The 22,817-nt window shown below is 40.5% G+C and overlaps 1 protein-coding gene across 1 annotated transcript; it reads right to left on the reverse strand.

Annotated features, from left to right (window-relative positions):
- Positions 1-2,657: 2,657 nt before the first annotated feature.
- EPSTI1 (epithelial stromal interaction 1 (breast)) lies at positions 2,658-21,893 on the reverse strand (the record flags this gene model as incomplete). The annotated part of the gene is made up of 5 exons (XM_009698890.1): positions 2,658-2,763; positions 4,315-4,388; positions 7,181-7,264; positions 10,494-10,587; positions 21,820-21,893. Coding segments are annotated over 5 exons (432 nt in total), but the record flags the coding sequence as incomplete, so codon positions are not given.
- Positions 21,894-22,817: the final 924 nt, after the last annotated feature.

Consider the following 22,817-nt stretch of genomic DNA (forward strand, 5'->3'; position numbering starts at 1 on the left):
TTCCCTTCCCTCCTCCTCTCCATGTCCCCTGTGATCTCCATGTCCCCTTTTGCATCCCCTAGCCCCCAGGAAAACAGGGCAGAGCTGCAGCTGCTCTGGAGCTGTGCCCATGCTGACCGGCCGGAGGGCTGCAGCTGAACAACGCACAGAGTGCCTAGCTCCTTCCCACCACCCCCCAGAGTTGGGCACTCTTTGGGGGTCTCTCTTCTGCCAGTCATTGCTTTTCATGAAATGTACAGAAACTTAATTATCTTTGAGACTTGGACTCCCTTTTTAAAGTTGGCAAAGACTGGCCAGCAGGTTGAAAACCCTATTACATGTAGGCCGACAGTGTGATCACACAAACTTAATTTCCTTAGGAAACCAGGCTAATAGAAATAATAGTGAAAAGTACAGCAGATATATTTACAACATGGTGCAATGTTCAGTTTCTGTTAAGTGTGAAGCCGTTGTGACTGTAAAGAGTTCAAACAGGAAAAAAAGAAGCAGGAAAGAGAACAAATATTTCCTCTTCAGTGTCACTGCTCAGATGGAGTAGACTCAAAAATTACCTGCAGGTCTTAACTTTGAAAACCTTTTAAATTTCTTTTAATCTTAGTATATAGTCTGACCTGCTTCAGTTAGCTCCCTTGTAATGTAAAATGCCATACTTCAGACTACATGACTTGTAAGCCCCATCTGGAGTTCAGTTCTTTCTGCTTAAAATCCCAAGGGAAGGGAGAAGAATCTTGGTATAATCAAAGACATTGAGGTTGCAGCCTCCAGCCTATCTTTTGAGAGACATTTTTCTTTCTTGCTCTTGTTGCCAATACTAATTTTTAATTCCTTCCCATGATGACAGATTCTTTTACAGTTTATTTTTTCCCTGCTTTGTTTAGTCTTCAAATCTCACATCATCGCATAAAGGAAAAAAGGATAATCTAGCATTACCCAACAGAAGGCAGGCTCCTTGGGAGCCATTAAGTAAACATCAGAGTAGGAAATTTATCACTTCTACACGCAGGGTTTTATTGCATTTGTGTTGATGCATTCTTTGAATATACATATTTTTAAAAGCACATAGATTGGCTGCGTACGTTACAGAGTAGTTTGTTGTTAAAACTGTGCCTGGGCTGAGTGTACTCGTTTGGTGGTACCAACACCTGCTCTGTGGCATCTGGCTAAAGGCAAAACCCCACTCCCTCTGCAGACAACAGCAAGGTTTTCAGACGTGACAGCAGGTGCTCTGATAGATATGCTCGAGTTTAGATATTGGGGATCTTGGTTGTGTCACACATCTTCTTTTGTTTACAAATTGGGATAAAGGACACAAAGTGAAATAAAAATAATAATTTCTGGCCTTGTTGCCTTTGTTAACCAGGCTCCATCCAGCAGACTTTACCTTTTTCCCCTTACTAGGTATCAGTCGTCTCTGTCCTACCTGAAGCCTCTCATTCTGCCATCCTTCAGGAGATGGTTCTGGCCTGCCAAACAGAATGCTCTCTTACTCACACTCTTTTACTAGCCTGGTCATCTGTAGTTTAGCTTCCAACAACTCCTGGCACACAATACAGGCCTTACCAGTAAAGCTTCTAACCAACTGGTTCTCCAAGCAGCTGCCTGCAGACCTTATGAGCGGTTGAGCTGGCAGGTCCTCCTTCCTCTCAGCAAGACCAAAAGAACCAGTCCAAGATTCCCGAGCCTGCTGCCATGGCCCAGGGCTTGCAGTGATTAAGATACTCCTTTTCCACTTCCAGCATATGGAAAACTTCAGCAGCAAGAACATCTGTTTCTTAATCATGCCCTGACTTCATAGATGCTTGAAGTCAAGTCTTCCTGGCATTCATCTGCCAACATACACGTCATCACCAGACAGTCCAACTAATCCAACTCAAGCTTTTCTGGTTTGTCAACTAAACACCCTTCTCTACACTGGCATATTCACTAAATTCTCTTAGACTGTCATCCTTCTGCTGCTCAGTCTTTGTAATCTTCCATTTCTGCACTAGAGTCTTCTCAGCAATGGAATTTCAAGCTAATGGAAATTTCCATGATGGGAATAATACTACATAATTTTTTGTTTTACACTGAAGAGTGCAACTTTAAATAACAGTCATATTAATGCCTCATAGGAGAGCTGAAAAAATCAATGGATGTTTAATAGGCTATAGTCAAAATATCTTTTCTTCAAAGAATCCTTACAAAGACTATGTATTTAAAATTGGATTCAGTTGGGTCTTCTTTGTCATAATTTTATATGGGTAAAAAATGAACAGTTGTACCTTTCATGGGACTTTACTCATCCAATTTCAATATCATATTAAAATGTTTACAGCATTTTCAAACATCTTTCATTTAAAGACTTTCAAAAAATCCCTTACGATTTTACTACCCCTGTTCTGAACTGAAGGAAGTACCTTGGATGCCGTTCCTTGCAGTAAGTACCTTGCATGCAAACCCACTGAGTTCTGCTGCAAGAGCAGCTGTTCTTCCCTCTTCCCATTTGAAAAGCTTATATTTAAGACAGGATTTCTTCTTAAAAGCTATTGTAGACAGCCAGCCATGACTGTAAGTTCTGTCAGGCTGGCTAAATGCACACAGACACATAAAAGTATCTGGGGAAAAGGTCAACTTTTAAACAATCTCATTGCTTTCACGTTCTGTACCCAAAAACTTACGCAGGCATCACTTCTGAGGCAGTCCAGACTCTCAGAATATCCAGGCTGGCAGATGCTATTAGGTTGCTTTTTTTTCCACAGTCGGTCCAGGAAAGCATTATTTACCCTTAAAATACAACGAAAAAATTAATAATGATTGAATGTAGCTGAGGAGTTCACAAACTTTTGAAATTTAACATTCTGTGAATGGCTTTCCCCATTCTCACTTCAATACCCATCTTCCTATGTTTTTCAAGCCTGTGCTGCATAACCACAGATGGTCATGAGATAGGGTGGATTTAATTTTCAATTCACTAGGGGCATCCTTATCCTATGATCAATCCGTTGTGATTAAAAGGCATACCTCGGCTGCTGCGAGAAATGCACCGAAATTCTCTGGAGAAAAAGGACTTGCATACCACTACCCACCTTATCAGGGAGATTAGCTATTTTGGCAATTCACCTTAGGTAGTCTTTCAGCCTTCAGTACACAAGGAGGGTTTCTAGAATTACTGATTTCCTAATGCCAATGAAAAAACCATCTAAGCTTGTTACTAGTAAGAGAATTTGTGTAGCTGACAAATTTCCCTACCATCCAGCTCTGAAATCAACTCTAGCATTTTCTTGTACTGCTCTATCAATCTGGAAAGCATGCACAAATACAAACACACTTTTCCTCTTTCTGTTTTAAATATTTTCAAATCTTCTGAAGACTGTTTCTTTTTTCCCCATGTTAATGCTCAGGACTGACACACATGCTTAGATATGACTGTTGTTTTAATGCTTTATAATGCTATTGGTAAGAATGATATAAAATGCAAGATAATGGATTATTTCTATCTAGGGACATGAGATGGACTGCATCGAAAATCCTTCATTAACTTCTATGGGTAATTATCTCAATACCTTTGCTAGAGGAAAAAAAAAGAAATGAAAACAGTATGGAGAGTGGCTGTCTACAGAAGTAATTTTTTTTTATATTTCCCTAATGATATAAAAAAAGAAACAAACGGTGTTTTTATTTTTGAGTCTCAGTGTTGTGTCTTTTTCCCAGCAGAAAACAAAGCTGAGAATAAAGCTGTGCATCAAGATAACGGAAAGTCAGTTAAGTGACAGAAGTGCAAGATTAGAACCGCTGAGCACAAAGCAGGCACAGCAGTGGGGCACAGCCTGGGGCATGAAGCAGTGCAGCTGCAGAAGGCCTTGCTGCACTGCAGCTTCCATCTGTATTGATATCAAATCCCACGTTTCACTCTGCCTCTTAACCTCAGTGACAGTCAACCAGAAAATGTGGCATGGACAAAGCAGACCATTCCAAAATAAAGTAAAAAAAAAAAAAAATAAATAGATGATAGATAGATAGATAAATCAATAAAATATTTCCCAGCTGAAACTACTGTACTAGTAGTTACCCATCAAACTACTAGTAGTTTCTATCCTATGCTGTGTCCTATGCTGATAGGACAAAAAAAGTGAAAAAGGCACTCTGGGTCATACTGCATCACAGTGAGCACTTGTAATGATGGATATTAGTGGCTCATTTGAAGGCAAAGCTAAACCAGAGGCGAGGTCAGGCATCCTGACTGCAATCATCTTCTAAGGCATGAATGCCTGCAATTTTGAGACCCTTTCCAGATAGGAATTCAATTAAAGTGTATTCTGTATTTTTGCATCATACCTGCTCTGTTTGTTTTGATGTGCTCTTGTCCTGGCTTCTTCTTCCTGCTTTTGTTTAAATTCCATTAATTCAGCCTGGGAATGATAAAAGTGGAAAAAAAAAAACCAAACCAAAACAAAAACAAAACCGAACAAACTTACTTTTAATTAACATATCTATGTTGCAAACCCAATTAATTGCACATGGTGCAATTCAGCTAGAGTCACGTGTCATTCCCAGAACTTCTCTCAACAGAATTTTATTTATGTGACAGCACTACGTTAAAAACTGAGCTCATTTTTCTGTTCAGTGTTGCACTGGATGAGTTTTGTTTGTGCCTTAAAAAGTGGGAAGTTGCAGAATTCAGACATTTACAGTCCTGCGTTTAAAGGGGTATGCCAGACACCAGTCTGCTTCCCTTTGCCCCAACCCATGGGTTTGAATTTCCCTATGGGTCCAAGGGGGAAGACAGCCACAGACATCTAGCAGGAGCAGACACAGCCATCGTGCCCGTAGGGTACAAAGGAGACATGCCCTTTGCCTCCTGTCTCTGTGGAGCGAGAGAAGACGAGAACAGGGGTATGTGGCATGGTGTGTCACCTCCAGCTCCCTGGGGCTCCCCCAAAGGTGAAGGAAGGGCAAATGGCACCCATTGGTATGGTGAAAGCATGTGCAAACTCTCAGCATTGCAGCAGCCTACCATTCCTATGTTATGCAGTATTAAGGTGTATAAACAATGTCAAAGGGAATTCTTTTCAGAGGAATGCAATTTTAGCCAGGACTGCGAAGGAAACATAGGTTGTATGACTCTGCTCTGCATGACTGCTTGTTTTTCTGGCTCTTGCTCCCTACGATGCACCCAAGAATTGAAGATGCAGCAGCTTCTGCAAAGAAAATTTGGCTTGCAGGGCGAGGGAGAAGGGATAGGAACAGACCTATCTTTCATATTTTCCATAGCAACTGAGCAGCAGTAGGAATAGGAACTAAAATAAAATTATGTGGTTAGATAAAAGCTTCAATAACTGAATGGAAGCACAAAAGTTTTTTAAAAAAAATCAATTTAAGTGGAACATTAAATAAAAACTATGCAATAAATGTATGAAGAAAATCAATAACTGCGAATGTGTTGTGTATCAATATTTGTCTAGCCCTAAAAGAAGAAACAGGATTAAGAAATAAAAAAGCCAACCTTAATTTTCACTGTTTTAAATAACTATTCAACCTGAAAATTAAAACCCAGTATCTGACTTTCCAATATGCCGAATCCTGTCTTGGAGTAATGTTCTGAAATATATTGTGTGTATATGATGTGACGTTCAAAGCGTACTGAAAATTTCTAAATCAAGCAATACATACTAAAACCTGTTCTGAAAAAAAAAAGGGAACTGACAATACCTACACATTTTATAGCTACACTGTGCTAGGAGGTACACACAAGACAGAATTCACAATTACTTTAATAAACATTAGTTTGAACTAGAAACGAGCCAACATTTATCTCAGGGACAATTATTGGAGCCTTTAAAATACATATTATTTACAGAAGGTTTGCAAGTAGTGCATTACTCTGTGCAATAGGTAGCAGCAACTGTGAAGGCAAGGAGCACTTGGAACCGTGTATCAAGCAAGAGCAGGCTTAGAACCAGCCAACACCTTCTTAGACATCCGTGGAAATTGGCAAAGAGTCTAAAGCTCTACATAAGTCCCTTAAACCAAACTCATAAAGCAGGGGCATGCAAATTCACATCTGTAGTTATTTTCTCTACAGAAGAATCAATGTAAAGAATAGAACAGCTACCAGCATTACACCCATGAGGACTGGCTTTAAAAAATTTTTCCTCTATAGTTCCTGGGAATAAGCATACATACACCTGATGGGAAAGTAATGAAAAGCTTCTCTTTTTCCCCACCTTTTGTTTCCAGCATTCTGGTTGCTAGAATACTATGAAATGAGGACACTTATCCTCAACATTTAAAGAAAGATATCTGTGAGAGGGGATGAGCTGCTTGTCCGGCTCTAGTAGAAACTCACTGCATGGAATTTGTTGCACTAAGATTCTGCTCCTGGGGAAGTAGTTTAACATTAATTTGGATCTTAGTAACAGTAAAGGCATAGCAAGAGGCTGAGTATTTGCTAATATGTTTTTGAATGATTTGCTAATATGATTTTCAAATGCTGCCTTCTCCATACTTGCACAGTAGACCTGGAGCCAAGACACATAACTTAGCACAGTGCCATCATCTTGTGTAGATTAATTTTATGTGGATATGGTACCTAAATCTATGCCAGAGGGACTACAGTTGTTCAGATGCATTTCAGGCAATGGGTGCCGCATATGCAGAAGATGGAGTTCAAACCTGCAATTACAGCATGCCTGCTTTTTAGACAATTCAAAAATCTTCATTTAGGTGGTTAGCAAGGGAACAGAGAGGCATATGGACTTCACAGCAAATCTGCATGCTTCCATATCCCCATTTGCGAAGGCAGGGTACATGGGCCTCGATTCTCTAGAGAGACTATTCAGAGTCTGAGATCATCATGAATATCTCAGTAAGATTACTTCTGCCTGAAAGACAGTAAATTGTTTTCCTTAGCCTATGAAATTGGGCCCCATGGTCAAAAAATGCTCTGCACAATTGGTCAAATGGAGAGGCGAACAGGAGCTACTCATCCAGATGCAAATAGCCTTGAACCCAGAAGATAATTGTTCTGTCCCTGCCCAAATTTTACAGCTTGGCTCATCTCTGCCACAATATTTGAAAACAGTGACTGAATCACTTTCGCTAAAGAGAAGCTCTCTGCGTAGGCTACAAGTAATCAATGTATTTAATTGGTTTCACAGCATGCAAAAATGATACAATATGCAAACTGTTAATGTATAATTACCTTCCTCCGTTGTTCTTGCTTCATTTCCTCTAATCTTCTGTTTTCATCCTCTCGAAGAGCTTGCTTATAAGTATGGCTTCTCATCTATTGTTCAGCAGAGAATATAAACATATTGGTGTGGGGAGGGGGGCGCAAAATCCCAAACCTTATTCCTGAATCATTATACAGGTAATTAACAAAATAGAAATGGCTGAATGACTCCAGTCACTTAAAAAAAAGATTAGTCTCAAGACTAGAATTTAAACAAGAAGTGGTCTAAAGCCTCTCAGTCATTCGCTTTGCCTGAACGTCCACTTGCCCATCACAACCAGGCAGCCACAGCACATGCTATTCCGTGTCCCGGTGGCAAGCACAAAGACACCCCCAGCAGTCAGAAAACACAATCAGGATATATGATAGTGAGATGGGGTATTCTGGGAAGAAAGAAAAGTACCGAAAATATCACCACGATAAAAAAACAGAACAGAGGCCTGGTAACAGAGGGGAACCCAGGATTATTTGTGGAAAGGTATTTGTGGAGGCAGAGCAACAGAAGTCGAGAGATCAGATCTGCTATATTATTTGTGGGGCAGCCAAGAGAACTGAAAATCTGAACTACGCGTCATGAATAATGTATTCAACTCTAGTAAGTTTTCATCACAAAAACTAGCCCTGGTCTTTCACAAGTTGTAGTTGTTAGTAAAGGGCCAGCCTACGATAAGGATCTTACAGGATCCTTAGGGTCTTATATACAGGAACTTACACTGTAAAGTCTTTGAGCAGGGACATAGTGGAGCATACTAAATAATGAGCCAGTATAATTTAGTACAAGAAGTGTGAAGGTTTGACTTCAGTGAGGAATATGTTACAGGTCTACACAATGTTCTCGAAACTCGATATACGCATGCAGAATGACACCATTAAAACAACAGGCGCATAATTTGCTAAAAAGACTGAATAGAGAAAGCGATTATTAATAGCTCAATTTTGAGCTGGGAGGAGTTGTTACATGTGTCCAGGGAGACTCATTCTGGTTCCAATATTATTCATTACTCTCCATAATGGCTTGGAGAATTCTGTGGAGTGTATGTTAATCAAGTTGGAAGACAGTAAAAATCTAGACAGGATTGGTAACACTTTGAAAGACAGGATAAAAATTAATTATGGGCTTGATTAAATAAGCAGGCCAAAAAAGTCACCAATGACAGAGTTGCTCTGAAGAAGTCAAATTTGTTCATGCACATCAAGTAATATTTGACATTGATATTTGTACTAGGTGTGCTAAATTAACATCACTATCAAAGAAATGATGTGAGGGAAAAAATTTGATCAACATTACATTGTCCCAAACTTTTTTTAGAACTTTAATTTTAAATTTAAAAAATCACACCTATATATGCCCTGCTTTTAGCATGCATGTCAGGCACTTCCTAAGCTTATCACACTTCACTATTTCAAACACATTGTTCCTGAATCTTTTAATTACTCCAGACAAAGGACAGGTCCAAGATAATGTCAAAATTAGAGTACAAGTTTTCCCGCTGGTTTAGCATTTTGGTACTATGCCAAGTTTATTTAGATAACAACTCATTGGTTATGTGCTTCAGATTCCTCACACAGAGCACGGAGGCTGTGTGTATGCCTATAGACCATACCTCATCCAAGCTGGTTGGGAAGATGTTTTGCTAACTGCATTGCTGCATTATAAGCAAGTGACAAGTTGATTCATAAAGCTATAGAAATGCTGCCACACAAAAGACATGTATAATATCAGCTAGTATTAAAGAACTGTACAGATAAATTGACGTATTTTATCTGCTTGGATACTAGTGAAGCCAAAGATGAACTATGGTATGTAATTTGGCATTAAGAAATCCCTCAAAAACTGGAATGAGAAAGGTACACATAGGTAGGTGAAGTAGAAGGCAAAGTCTAAAAGTAGGACCTGTACACCTGAAAGAATCCAGTGTTCCTTCAGGCATCCACTCACTTCTGCATAGATATGAAGACACCACACCAAAATGCTGAAATCCAAGTCGGTCCTGGGGACATGAACTCACTTGTCTTCACAGTTCAATGTTCATATCATACAAAAGGCTGCAGAGTTGGGTTTTCCCTACCAAAGAACAAGCTCCCCACTGTTTGGAGAGTCAGATACTTAAAGAGGGAGGTAGAAGTGGTTTCAAGACATCTTTTCTGCCTTCCCATAGTCTTTCATCTTGCTTGTCCACCCAGGACTACAAAAGACAGTCTGAAAGCCACTCTCCTGCAACTGACATTCTGCCCAGCAATGCTGGGTAGAAGTTGGCTCCTTCAAGCTGTGTATCTGCCCATATATGCTAGGACTTCTTTAGGGTTTTCAGAGACACAAAATGACCCAAGGAATCAAAGCGGAAAGGAACTTATTTTCAATATCACCTTCCCTTTTCATGCAATGAAAACCAGGAAAAGATACTAGAAGCAAGACAGAGCTGTCATATATTCTGTTTACAGCAATTTCTATAACAGGAGGATCTTGCACATTTCCAAGGTTGACGAGGAAATATGGAGGTAAATCTTTCTGTCCCTTTATTCAACTGTTGGTATTCAAGGCTGTATACAACAAAGGGTTGCTCACATTGGACACTTCCAAGTTTCTGCTGACTAAGGACTATTGCTTGTAACAACAATTTCTGTCCACTTGGCTGCCTGCTCTCTGTCTTCCCCCAGTTACAAACCTCCCTAAAGCAGAAATATTTGTTTCTCAGGGTTGGTATCCCTCGTTGCAACTTTTCACCTCACTTGGTTTAGACATGAAGAGACTAATCATATGTGAAAGACTCTTTCTGAGGCAATTAGAATAAAGAAACTTAAGCAATACTTATCTATTTCCTAATGACATTGATACTTACCAGGCTCATTCAAAATGGGACAAAGTCCCCAAGCAGCCTATGGAATCACTTTTAGGATGCAGTGAGAAACAAGCTTCTCTTCTGACTGATTTTCAATGCAGTAAAGCATCCACTGACATGAACTAGTTGAGATTTCATAAAAGCTTGCCACCAACAGATGGGTGCATAGCTCATTTAAGATCTGATCTGACCTTAGAATAGAAATCTGTCTCTCATTTATGAGAGAGAGGTCTATGAGTAATAAAGGCAGTCGCCTACTATGTAGGATATTCTGCCAGTGTGTAAGAGACAATGTAGGCAATCTCATTCACCCAGAAAGACTCCTTGCTACTCACTGACTTATGTCTAGGCAATTAAGCTCAATTAGAATATTCTAATATTACGCTATTGACAGAACCTGGAAAGCTGACAGAAAATAAAGCACATGCCATAGTTTTGCTTACCCATGCTGTAGATTCTGGGCCACGACTAGCAGTCCGACAGGAATCACTCCTTGGCAAACCCAAGTCCAATCTGTTCAATAATTCATTGGTTTTGCTACGAAGAAATCCAATCCAAATAGAATTGTTAGTGCTTCCATAAAAATAAATACAGCTTTTTATTCCACCCTTGGAATCTAGCCTAGACATTTTATCACGTGACTTCTGAAAAACATCACAGGTGGAACAAAAGGTTATGGAGACAGAATGAAATGGGACAGAGGATACAGAACCCATATTGTGGATAAGACATTTGCTGGGAGGAATTTTTAAGCAAACAATTGTTGTCATTTGCATATTTGGGGTTTACAGTGGCTATGCTTGCTTTCTTCATTGTAAAGCTCCTAAAACACAGACTCGCATACCATTGGACTTCATCAGGATGCAATTGCTTCACTGAATTGTTGCAAATCCTCCTACCAGATCTATAAATCTCAGATACATAATTTAAAAGATTATTTTAAGGAATTTTCCTTCATGGTTAATACAATGCAGCCTTACAACAGATTACTTAATCAAGCAGAAACACTTTGAGGCATTTTGTAGCATTGAAAAAATAATGCTTGTCTTTAGTTGAAGCAGAATTGCACGACATTTTCATAGAATCATAGAACCATTTATGTTGGAAAGATCCTTTTAAGATCATTGAGTCCAACCATAAACCTGGCAGTGCCAAGTCCACCACTAAACCATGTCCCTAAGCACCACATCTACACGTCTTTTAAATACCTCCAGGGATGGTGACTCCACCACTTCCCTGGGCAGTCTGTTCCAATGCTTGACAACCCTTTCAGTGAAGAAATTCTTCCTAATATCCAATCTAAATCTCCCCTGGCACAACTTGAAGCCATTTCCTCTCATCCTATCACTGGTTACGGGGGAGTGGAGACCAATCCCCACCTCACTACAACCTCCTTTCAGGTAGTTGCAGAGAGCAATCAGGTCTCCCCTCAGCCTCCTTTTCTGCAGGCTAAACAACCCCAGCTCCCTCAGCCGCTCCCCATCAGACTTGTGCTCTGGACCCTTCACCACCTTCGTTGCCCTTCTCTGGACTTGCTCCAGCAGCTCAATGTCTTTCTTGTAGTGAGGGGCCCAAAACTGAACACAGTATTCAAGGTGCGGCCTCACCAGCACGGAGTACAAAGGGATGATCACTTCCCTAGTTCTGCTGGCCACACTATTCCTGATACAAGCCAGGATGCCATTGGCCTTCTTGGTCACCTGGGCACACTGCTGGCTCATGATCAGCCAACTGTCGATCAACACCCCCAGGTCTTTCTCCACCACAATTTCTTATTCTGGCAAGGGCAATTTTATTTTTCCAATTGCATCCCTTATAAACCAGATTTTGAAAGTAGCATTGCTTTGCTCACAGTTTCAACCAAGTACAGTTAAACAAAATCACAAGCAACAACATAAAGTTAAGAATAGGAGTTTCAGTGCCGTGATCAGGAATCAGTTTCCTAACCTGCAGTCACAGGCATATCTATTAAAGTCTTTGCTCACTCAGAGGAATAGAGTTAGAGGAAAGAGGCAATTGTATTTCTCTATACAGCTTTGGAAAGTATGAAAGTATTGAAGTGAGAGCAGAAAGAGTGCTTCAAGAGGCATGCAATACAAAGATTTACTCTTCTAACAGGGCAACCAGCTAGCTTTGTGGGGAAGAAGATGCCATTACCAAAGACAGCTACTTAACCTTGGAGAAAAATCCTTGCCTGCCAAGTGTGTTTTTACCTTTCACTCCATGATCTGAAATGGTGAGTAGATGCATTTTTGGAAAATGTCCTGCTGGTCAGTGGGTATATTGAGGAGAAGTGGGGAAAAAGAACAAGAACGCACAATTCTTCTCTGGTACTCTACACAATACAAAACCATGTTACCAGTTCAGGCACAGAATACTTGCTCAAGTTGTAGCAAGCCATGCTTTCAGAGTCTCAGCATTCCTAGTTCACTCCCTTTCCTCCATTACCTGTGCAGTTAACATGGATCTCAGCCAACACACAATACAGAAAGAACCAAGTGAAACATAAGATTCCCTGATCTACAAAGCACCTGTAGATCAAGATTAAATAAACTAATAATCTTCTTACCCAAGCTTTAAGCACACACAATTTTTCCATGAGAGATGAGTGGCTGAGTGGTGAGATTGCACAGAATAATTTGGGGAACTTTAAGTTTTAAATGGCAGATTTTGTGTTTCTCTACCTATGTTAAAATTGCTAAAATAAAAATTTATTTCTATACCAGAAAGACTAAGAACTCCTACAGAAAGTCTGGAATATATTTGAGAAGGTTGAAGCTCTGCAAAGAAATATCCGACAACTTGGGGGTATACCTGGATGTCCTAATTCCTATGGATGGCAAAAGAATGACATGGGGTATGTGGAAGTTCTCATTATTTGCATAAAAATGAGGCGGAGGGTTAAGACACTGCATTTCCTGGATCAGGACACTGATAGATGAAAAGCTAACTCACTTTCAGTATTAGAAAATATAATTACAAAAGTGGAAGCAAATAAAGTTTCTCAGAAAGACTGTGCATTGCCCCTGAATACAGAAAACACCCTACTACATCAAATTAAGTAATACATTAATAAAGTGTCCCTATCACAAGAAAGGGACTCAGGTTTCCCAATCTGACTAAAGACAAACTCAGTCAAGTCAGTCACATATGTTAATTCATTGTGTATAATCTCTATGGAAACCCAGCAATGCCTCTGGACTTGCCAGACTATCAAAATACTGTCTGATTGGCATTTTTCATAATATTAAACCTATAGTCATAACAATGCAGAGCATAGCACAAGCTATGTTGCAGAGAAAGGGGGAAGTCAGAGAGATGACAGTTCAACTGATGTTCCAGAGAGGAAAGGATTATCTCCAGAAGGAAATCAGCATATCAGAATGTCCATAGGTATTCCACGTTCAGACAGTTGGAGCAACATCTCACTCACTTGCTAAAACTTTAAGGGCTAATCAAAGATGCTAATAAAATGTGTTCCTCTAAACTAACTAATATTAAGGAAAGAAGAGCATGAGCTGCAGAAATTAATTTGAACACAGCAGCATCCTGATACCCTTCAAAAATAGGTAAGTAAAAGGAGATCCAAAATTTAGACAAACCAAGAAGATGGTACCCTCCTAACAGGCTGCTAACCTGAGCTCGGACTACCCCTAAGCATCAGGCTGAAGGCAAGAGAGCCGTTCAGAAGCACTGGTTAAGTTGGAGCAACCTTACAAGGGTATTTTATCTTTCATGGTAGCCCTGTTTCCCATTACACCTTTGGGAACAAGCCTTTTGCTCTGCTGATTAAAATAGGCTAGTCCCATACTGGTACATTTAATAGCAGCAGGCAATACTCTTAGCATGGGAACTCAGCCATCTATATTGTGGTAACAGTTCCTGGAACAGTTTTGACCTGTTCCAAATAGCACTTTCCCAAATAACTCCTGGCTGCTGTCCAGGAATGATTATCAACCACAAGTAACTCCCAACAGGCACTTTGGATGCAACCACCTCGATTTGGGAGGTAAAAAGTTTGTTAGCAATAGAAGCAGGCAATCTCAGGCCTGTTGGCCTCAAAAGTGACAGTGATTGACAATGTTTAATTTATTAGTACAGATGTAGCCATGGGGGAGTGAAGCACAATACTGGACTTGGGGTCTGAAAAACTCTCGAGAGTTGTCATGAGAAAATACTGACTCTGCTGCCAGGATCATTGAGTAACGTGCTAGAAGGGGACAGTGCATGACTGTGGAAATCAGTCCATGTTGCAGGTGCTTTCTGTGAGTCCTTGGATATACAGCTTTACATTTCACAACTATTCTTCAGGCAGAGTCCTTTTTTAAAAGCTGTTACGTAAAAGCATATACTTGAAGGTCAACAAGTACATATAAAGTGCAGAAACATGAATTTGCTAGGTGTTCCACTGACAGCGGTGTAATTTAGGGATTTAGAGTGGGCACTCTGCACTCACCAACTACTTGCACATCAGCAAATCCACACACATTTCTTACTGTTTGGGACTAAATGCATGTGCTGCCCACACTCCCACTGGGGTGAAACAAGGGGGTGGATATAAAAGCTGGAGTGAGCCTACGTTCCTCTGGCCAAGGTAGGAGTTCCCATGCTCTAACAAGGTCATCAACCTTGACAGCTGAGAAGCAGAAAGCTCCACAGTTGACTCGAGCCTGCAACTGCGGAAGATCTGAAGACCCACAACTGATTTCATTGCAGGACCTGAGGTCTAAAATCCTGCACAGAATAAGGTCTTTAACTTTGTATGTCATTTGGTCTTAACTCCTGTCACATCTAAAGGCAAAAAGAAGAGCCAGTCCTGAAAAGGATTCATCCTTAGGGACATGAATAAAGATATGGAGTCAGGCCTCAGCGTCTTCTTCCACCCAAGAGTTGCACTGCACTGCTTGATAAGCTTTTCATTTGAGACTGTATTCCTCTCAGAAAAAAAGATGTAAAGAAAATAATTTTTCTGCCTACATGCAAAGCTCTTGGCTTTAACTCTGTTTTACAGACTAATATTAAAAATGCATCAATTAAAAAGGCTTCTTGTAATCTTCATTACTCCTTCTCAATGAAACCAGTGGCAGTTAATTCTTTTGCTTTAATTGATGGATATTGAAATGCCAGGATACAGAAAAATATACTGGCTTTTATTCCAGTGCTTTCGAAAAAAAAGCAGCACAATACTTTTGCATATATCATAAATCTATTTATTTCTCTTGACAATTTTTAAAAGATAATGGCCACTCTTATTACTGTTGAAAACAAGACAGCTCCTGAAGTCCTTGTTTTCTCAAGCTGCAGGATCTCCAGCATTACAATTCTGCTCTTATCAATGTCCACAAGTATGCTAAGGGCCATTCAAAAACAGTAATAAAAAATAAAAATAAGAGATCCCAAGCCAGGTAAATCATTATAGCTATTTCAGAGAGGAGACAACATTAGTAGTCGCTCAGACAACAGAAGTAGCATCCAGTGCTGAATGACATGGACACATCAGCTTCCAAATTCACTGCCAGTAAGCAATGCTGAAGTGGTATTTCACCACTTTCTTTCAATTCAGCTGAAAAACTAAGAACCATGCATAATGCATACATAATTTTAGCTGCACAGATCTGCCCAGAAGTTTCATGATGGTTTTTAAACAATAGCAGGACTCTCCCTCTCAAAAACAAAACAAAAAACCAAAACTGAATTTCCTTCAAGACTCATCTTTTTGCAGCACCAGCAAGCACATCTACATTTCTCCCCACTTCAACATATTTAATTGGCTAAGCGTAACAATTTCCTCAACTTTTGCAGAAATTAAGATCAGTTGCTTAACACTACCGAAGCCTATCCACAAGAAAAGCTGCCCTTCGTTTCAGTAAGGTCCATGGTGGGTGTATTCGTACTGATGCCCTTGTTTCTTCCTCAGGGAGAGCACTGCCTTGTGCATTGCCATATGCCTCCTGGTCAGGCACTTGCTATGACCCGCAAGCCAGGCTGGCTGGTACTAGGGCCACTGCTGCTCCCCTGTCATATGGCCTAATAAAATCAAATGTTAAAATAGAAGAAATTCCAGAAGTCAACGCAAAGTTCGATGAGATTACTGTCCATTTATGAAGGTTTTCCATAGATTCTATGTTGGGAGATGGAGAAAGAGACTCCAAAGGGAGGTATAGTTGGGATTTTCACTAATGAAAATAATTGCTAAAGTGGGCATGAAGCTGGAGGGCCAATAATACCATTTGTGAAAATAATCCCACCAAAGGCCTAGATTTCAAAATTAAGCCATTAAGAAAGTTGCAAGTAGCTTGAGTGGGGACACCAACAGCTTTTGCTGGTACAGTTATAAATGCCTCCTCTCCCACCCCCTCTTTGCAGAGATTTACCACAGCATGAAGTTTACAAGGTTTAAATAAGTTCAGAAGGCTACAAACAACTGCCATGTTTCCCATAGCTGGGCCATGACAAGGTGCAAGGTAGCAACAAACGTGCCCTCAACTCTACATGGATTCTGGTTCTCCTGTACCTCAACTCTAACCCACACCTGCAGGACAGAGTCCACTTTTGGGTAAGAAGAAAAAAAGAACATCAGCCATGTGCAACATTGTCAGCATTAACTAATGTCCATTTTTTGGGGTGTGTGCGTGTGAGTGATTCACCTTCTCCTGGAAGCTATAAGGTGAAAAAATACAATGTGAAATAATTAACCCATTAAATTCCTGTATGATATTGATGACTCTTCTGCAATGCCCTTTACTGGGAAGAAGGGCCATCCTCTGGATATTTAGTTCACTTGCTTTCCAGCACAAATCCTTCCAGTAGCCACATACCAAGCTTAATGCAGTATTCACAGACTTTACTGGGAGTAATGTACAAGCATATTAAGGAGGACTTGGACAAATCTAATGATAGTGATCAAAATTGTGCTATCTTTGGCTGGTAGGCTTTCTTGTCTGCAAGTTCTTGAGCATGTGTTCCTGTTCTTGGGGATAAGAACAAAAAATGTGGCACTAGTTCATTTCAGGTATAAGGCTTCAAGGAAGTATAAAAATAGGTTTTTAAAAAAAAAGGCAACTTTCTCAGAAGAATTATTTTCAACACTTCCCACCCACACTCAAAACTAATCTTTCCTGTCAACCCACTTGCTTTTCTTGTTTTCCTGACTGGATGAAATAATACAGCTAGGCTATTCTTTCCTCCCACCAACTCATCCAATACTTTCGGAAGTTATTTTAGACATCAAGTTTCATTTATTATCTGTAGTAATAAGCATAAATCCAGTTTTAAGGAAAATGCAGTTTTGTATAAGTCTATTGCATAGATCTTCCATTCTGTGCGCTCCATCTGCATGTGCAATCTGCTTCTATATTTTCAGCCAGCTTGCATGGGCAGATTAATGCGTACAATTAGAAAGCAACCTCACAGGCGTTCAATAAACTGCCTTCATTATTACACTCAAGAGAGTCCCTTTGGATGTCTATAAAAGCCTAGTTTTCTGCCTGTTAGCTAAATAATTGACAATGCTTAAAATAATCAGGAGCAAATGAACAAAACGAAGACCATTGTGACGAAAAGAAGAAAACAAAAGATTCTCAAGGTTGCAAACTCTTTTTGTGCGAGCCCTCTTTCATTCTCTCTAGCAACCTATATTAAAAGTCTAGTCAGGTTTACATTTGCACTTCTGTGGGGAAAATTTGTTACCAGCCTGCTGTTTGAACCACACATCATAGGGGACTGAAAACTGGCAAGGACACTAGTATTTATCCTGTAAAAATAGATAAATAAAAAAAAATTCTGTTTTGATTCAGGTTTTATTTTCTTGCATTTTATGACTTTTGAGAAAACTGCTTTGGCAGGCAAGTGTATATCAGCTTGGTTTGGTGAACCTCCTGCATTGTGTTTGGAATATGCACTTAGAGGCACTCCGGCAAATTTGGTTTCCAGCTCCACATTCTGAGCAGAATATATTGAGTGCACATATGTACCCAAGTGCAGCAGTGCCAGGAATTTTTACAGGAGTACAACCTTCACAAAAACAGAGGCATGAATATGTAACAAAGAGAAGGATGAAGTGATACAACAGCCGTCATGTGCTATTAAAATGTAACCCCACATTCTAGGCTGCTTTTCCCATAACATAAACAGGTAGATGGCTGTTAGAAAAGCAGTGAACCACATCCAACACTACAGTTTCTGGGAAGTCAAATCCAAATTAAATCAAAGCACCTTACTAGAGAGCTGGGATAAAACCATACGGTGAGACAAGCTAGAGTTCAAGCACAGATGCATACAGCCTGCACAGCAAACCACAGAGAAAAGCAAGTCAGGAGGTAGCCACCCCTCACTACTATTTAAATGACAATTTTTATGTCCTAACTAAAGAGGGGTGTCCTGAAAAGTCCTGGGACAGCCATCTAACTTCTTCTTCAGCCCCATGTGGAAAGACGGACACTCAGTCCTTTCCTTACAAGGATTAGCAATTGCAAAGTATGGACTACACAAGCATTTATTACCTTTTAAGGTACTCTGACACAAACACAGTCTCTACCACAGGCCATCAACGTAAAATGCATCCCAGACACCACTACTCAGAAGGAAGGACTCCATTTCACATGTAAGTAGTTTATGGTAGAAAACTGCACGTGTACTCCTGATTTTCTAGATCTGGCATCTGCAGAGGCAGAACCACAGCGATGCTATCACCAATAAATCCCTCAAGTGCTTTTCCTCTGTTAGTACAAACAGTAGCAAGCCTGCCACGCAGCAGCTCCCCCAGCCCAAAGTCTGCTCCTCTGTGCTCTTCAGGCTTTTTATACACAGCTGCTTTAGGAGATACCTTGTGAGTGTTGTCCATTTTAGTCACCTAATAGAGCTGGGGTCCACCTGAGTCAGAGGAGCTGCTGATCCCAAAAGAGAGAGGCTTGCAGACTTCTCCACAGCACTCTGCATGCATGTCTAGCCCTCATTCTCACAAGACACAAACACATACTCAAGCAACTGTGATAACAGATACAGCTGACTTTCGAGGGCCACTTGTACACAAAGAAGGTAACAAGGCTTTCAAGAGATAGGAAGTAACTGTATTCTGCAGACATTGGACAAGGTTGCAGACAATTTTTCCTTTTGGCATTCACTTACTTCACTTTACACCCTTTGAAAAGGGGATTTCAGTGAGAAGTTCTTGTTTTTAACAGTGACGGGAATTTAATCAGAACAATGAACTTCTGGGCAGCATTATACTTTATTGTCAGAGTATGTTAATGACATGAGAATGTTAAGTGCCTTTCCTTATCAAATAGAAGCGACACTTCATACAGGAGAGGTACTGATTGGGCCATACCCCATGGAGGCTGACACAACTAGAGGCGATGATCAATTTTAAAAGGTTTCCCAGCTAATGAGACTGCTGGTAGGCATTGATCTCCTCAGGAAAATTGTGATGTTGCAGCTACAGATGCTTACAGAGGACAGACTAACAAGGCAGCTTATCTCTTGAAATGGCTCCACAGGCCATGACTTTGCAGACGTCATTCATTTATATGCAGTGCATGACCTTCCTTCCCCCCTCTCCCAGCAAGCAGGGAAGGAGATCAAAATACTCTAGCAGAGACAGTGAGGAAAGGGGCACAACCTCATATTTGTTATCTTCATCTCTAGATGTAGGGTCTTAGATAATGGAAGGAATGAGTCACTCATTTTTGCATAGTAGGCAAAAGCACATCTTTAAATACCAAGCACTTTTATGCAAACATGTCTCTAATAACCAGCAGTACTTCAATGGAGTTGCAAGACCTGAGATGTTGCAGAGTATCTTTCCATTACTCCTGGATGTTGTGCTCCATAATGCCAGTGTATCTTAACAATGCAACCTCAACAACATCCAGTGGTAAAGACTCATCTTCCTCTGCCCACCAGAAGATTCCTTCAGACCAGGGAAGGCACTAGTATCACTCTGCACAGCACGGCAGGTTTTTGTTCAACCAAAATTGCATACTGTTGGTAGGTTTTCAGCTCACTTCCTCCAGGTGCAGTATCTACTGGGCCTTCCTGGTCTATGTTCCATACAGAGTACATACAAATAATCTTCTGATAGTTGAACATGATCTCAAGCAATGGAGCTTGACAGTCCATCTTTACCTTCAGTTGCATCAGTCATCTTGGTTTCCTAAGATGACACCAGCTGAATGCTCACAAGGTTTTCCTAAATCAGTGGACAGAATGGCTGCCAGTCAGGCTTCTTCTCAGTGCCCAGGCAGCCTGAGCTCCTGCACGACCTGGGTACCAAACGACTGCCCACATGAAAGTGTTTCAGAGGGTTTGGGCCTGCTTTTGACAGAACGAAGCTTACTTTCAATGGAAACAGCGCTGATCAGTGGAATTCATTTCATCCTAAGCATAAAAAGGTACAGACAGTGAAGGTGAGGGAAGGGAAGAGATGTGTCTCTGTTCATAACTGAATAAGCCTTAAGACAAAAACTCAGATAATATGAAGATAAGAACTCTGACAATCCCCTCAGGAAAAAGCAAGTCTCATAACTGAAGACCCTGCACTGAAAAGATCTGATGAGATTGTTATTGTGTTAGGCTTGAAGGGCATGAAGGTGCCTAGTCTGTCAGAAACAGGCAGAGATCTAAAGCTGTGCAGGTTCTTCAGAAATCCTGAGGAATCAAGGGGTCTGTGTGTGGGAAATCCACACCGGTACAAACAGAGGACAAACAGCAGGCAAACTACCAGTATCTAGAGACAAACGTTGGCAATGTATTTAAGGAAAGATCTGTACCTAAAGCCAAATGGGAAGAAATAAAAGGAAAAAGACAAGAAAGGCTGAGATTAGTGAGAAAACACTAAAATATCTATACATTACAGAACAGAGCCTGGGCAAATGATGAAGGAACAAGAGCTACTAGCATGGGACAAAAGTGACTCCTTTAAAGGTCACAGTGGAGGAAAGAGCAATCAATCATGCTAAGAGCACAGCTGAGTAATTTCAGGAGTCAAAGATAAAAAAGGTAAAGGTGACTAAACAGCATTGTGTGTTAATTATGCGATAGAATTGGTTTGGATCAGTTAAAAACAAATAAATAGGGTAGAGTGAACTGGCAAGGCAGGAACTTCACTGCCAATGGAATTAATTATGTTAGGAGTTAAGCCATACCTAAATCTGATGTTAAGGAGGTATTCTAGATCCTGTTTCGATAACTAGTCTTGGATTGAATGATCACATATTGATTCACTTAGAGAAAGAAAGCACAAAGTTGTTCTATAATTCACAGTTTTCATTTCAAAATGTATGTTTTTGAGAAGCTAAGAGAAATCTACTGAACCAAATTTCTCACAGAATAAGGTATGCAGGAGGCTTGGAATATTTCACAGAATCACAAAATGGTTGAGGTTGGAAGGGACCTCTGGAGGTCATCTTGTCCAATCCCCTGCTCAAGCAGGGCCACCTAGAGCCAGTTGCCCAGAACTTTTGAATACCTCCAAGGATGGAGACTCCACAACTTCCCTGGGCAACCTGTACCCATGCTCAGTCACCCTCACAGTAAAAAAGTGTTTCCTGATGTTCAGGAGGAGCTTCCTGTGTTTTAGTTTGTGCCCATTGCCACTTGCCCTGAAATCAAAAGTTTCAACTCAAAAAGTGAAAAGCAACAGAAGCCAAACCCTTCCTGAGCCCCAAACCAGAGAAAAGCAAACAGATTACAAAAAAAACCCAACAAACCACAACACAGAAGGGCAACCAGACGAGGAATTTTAGGTAATAAGTTTCAAATTTTACTTACTGATATTGATCTTCAAGGAACACCTCTCTTCTTTGCATTTCTTGTTGCCTTTTTTTAACTTCAAGTCTCTCTGCCTATAGCATTAAAAACAGTAAAACATAAACTTGAAATTTCCAGTAAACTAGAAATAAACATTGATTATATCAACTCAACTATTTCAATATTCCAGTTTTAAAAACAACTATAGCAGCAGTTGGGTACAGAAGTCACCCAATCTCAAATTTAGAAGTACTTAGACATGACCAAACAGCTCCTAGTCAAGAGACCAGTCTGAAATAGAAAACTGCAGTGTCCCCCTGGCAGAACCACCCATCCTCACAAAGGGCCTCATGAGCCTTCACAGTTCTCATGCTACAGCACTGTTGGGGCCATCTCTTGGTATAACTGATGCAACGTTAGTCCTAGTGAGAAGGTAGAGGACGCGAACCACTGCACCAAAGCAGGTGATAGCCTTGTAGCACTGAAAGCGCAGTGATATGAGTACATGTAGCTCTGCACATAGTCCTGTGGCTTTCAGGAGCATTAGGTACTGTTCAGCTGAATACATGCTAAGATGGATGAAAGTGGGAGACGTTTGTACTTAACGAGTGTTATTCTGCCTCAGATACCATGCCTCGTGCAAGAGTCAACCAAATCCTTGACACACAAAACTCCTCTGGAAATTTGGATATCACACAAGTTGTTAAGTCTTTTAACATAAAGTTGCACATAATTTGTAGTGGAAAGGTCATCTAAGCTGCCCCACCCCCCCAAATTCAAGTAGAATAAAGCAATAAAATGAAGCAGAAACTAGAGAACTTGCTGCAACAGCAATATGCAACTCAAGCTAAATTCTAGTCAAAAGCAGGCCAGCCAAATTTTTTTTTTTAACACGCAGGCTGTAGTTAGGCCCAGTGGGAAGAGCAGTCAAAAGGCAGTTCATTGTATTAAAAGTACAAATCAGAAGTGCCAACCCCTGATTTCAGCCCTGCTGTATTTTGAGCGCAAGGTCCCACACT

This window comes from Cariama cristata, unplaced genomic scaffold (genome assembly GCF_000690535.1).
Source record: "Cariama cristata isolate BGI_N322 unplaced genomic scaffold, ASM69053v1 scaffold44134, whole genome shotgun sequence".
In the NCBI taxonomy this organism is placed as follows: Eukaryota; Metazoa; Chordata; class Aves; order Cariamiformes; family Cariamidae; genus Cariama; species Cariama cristata.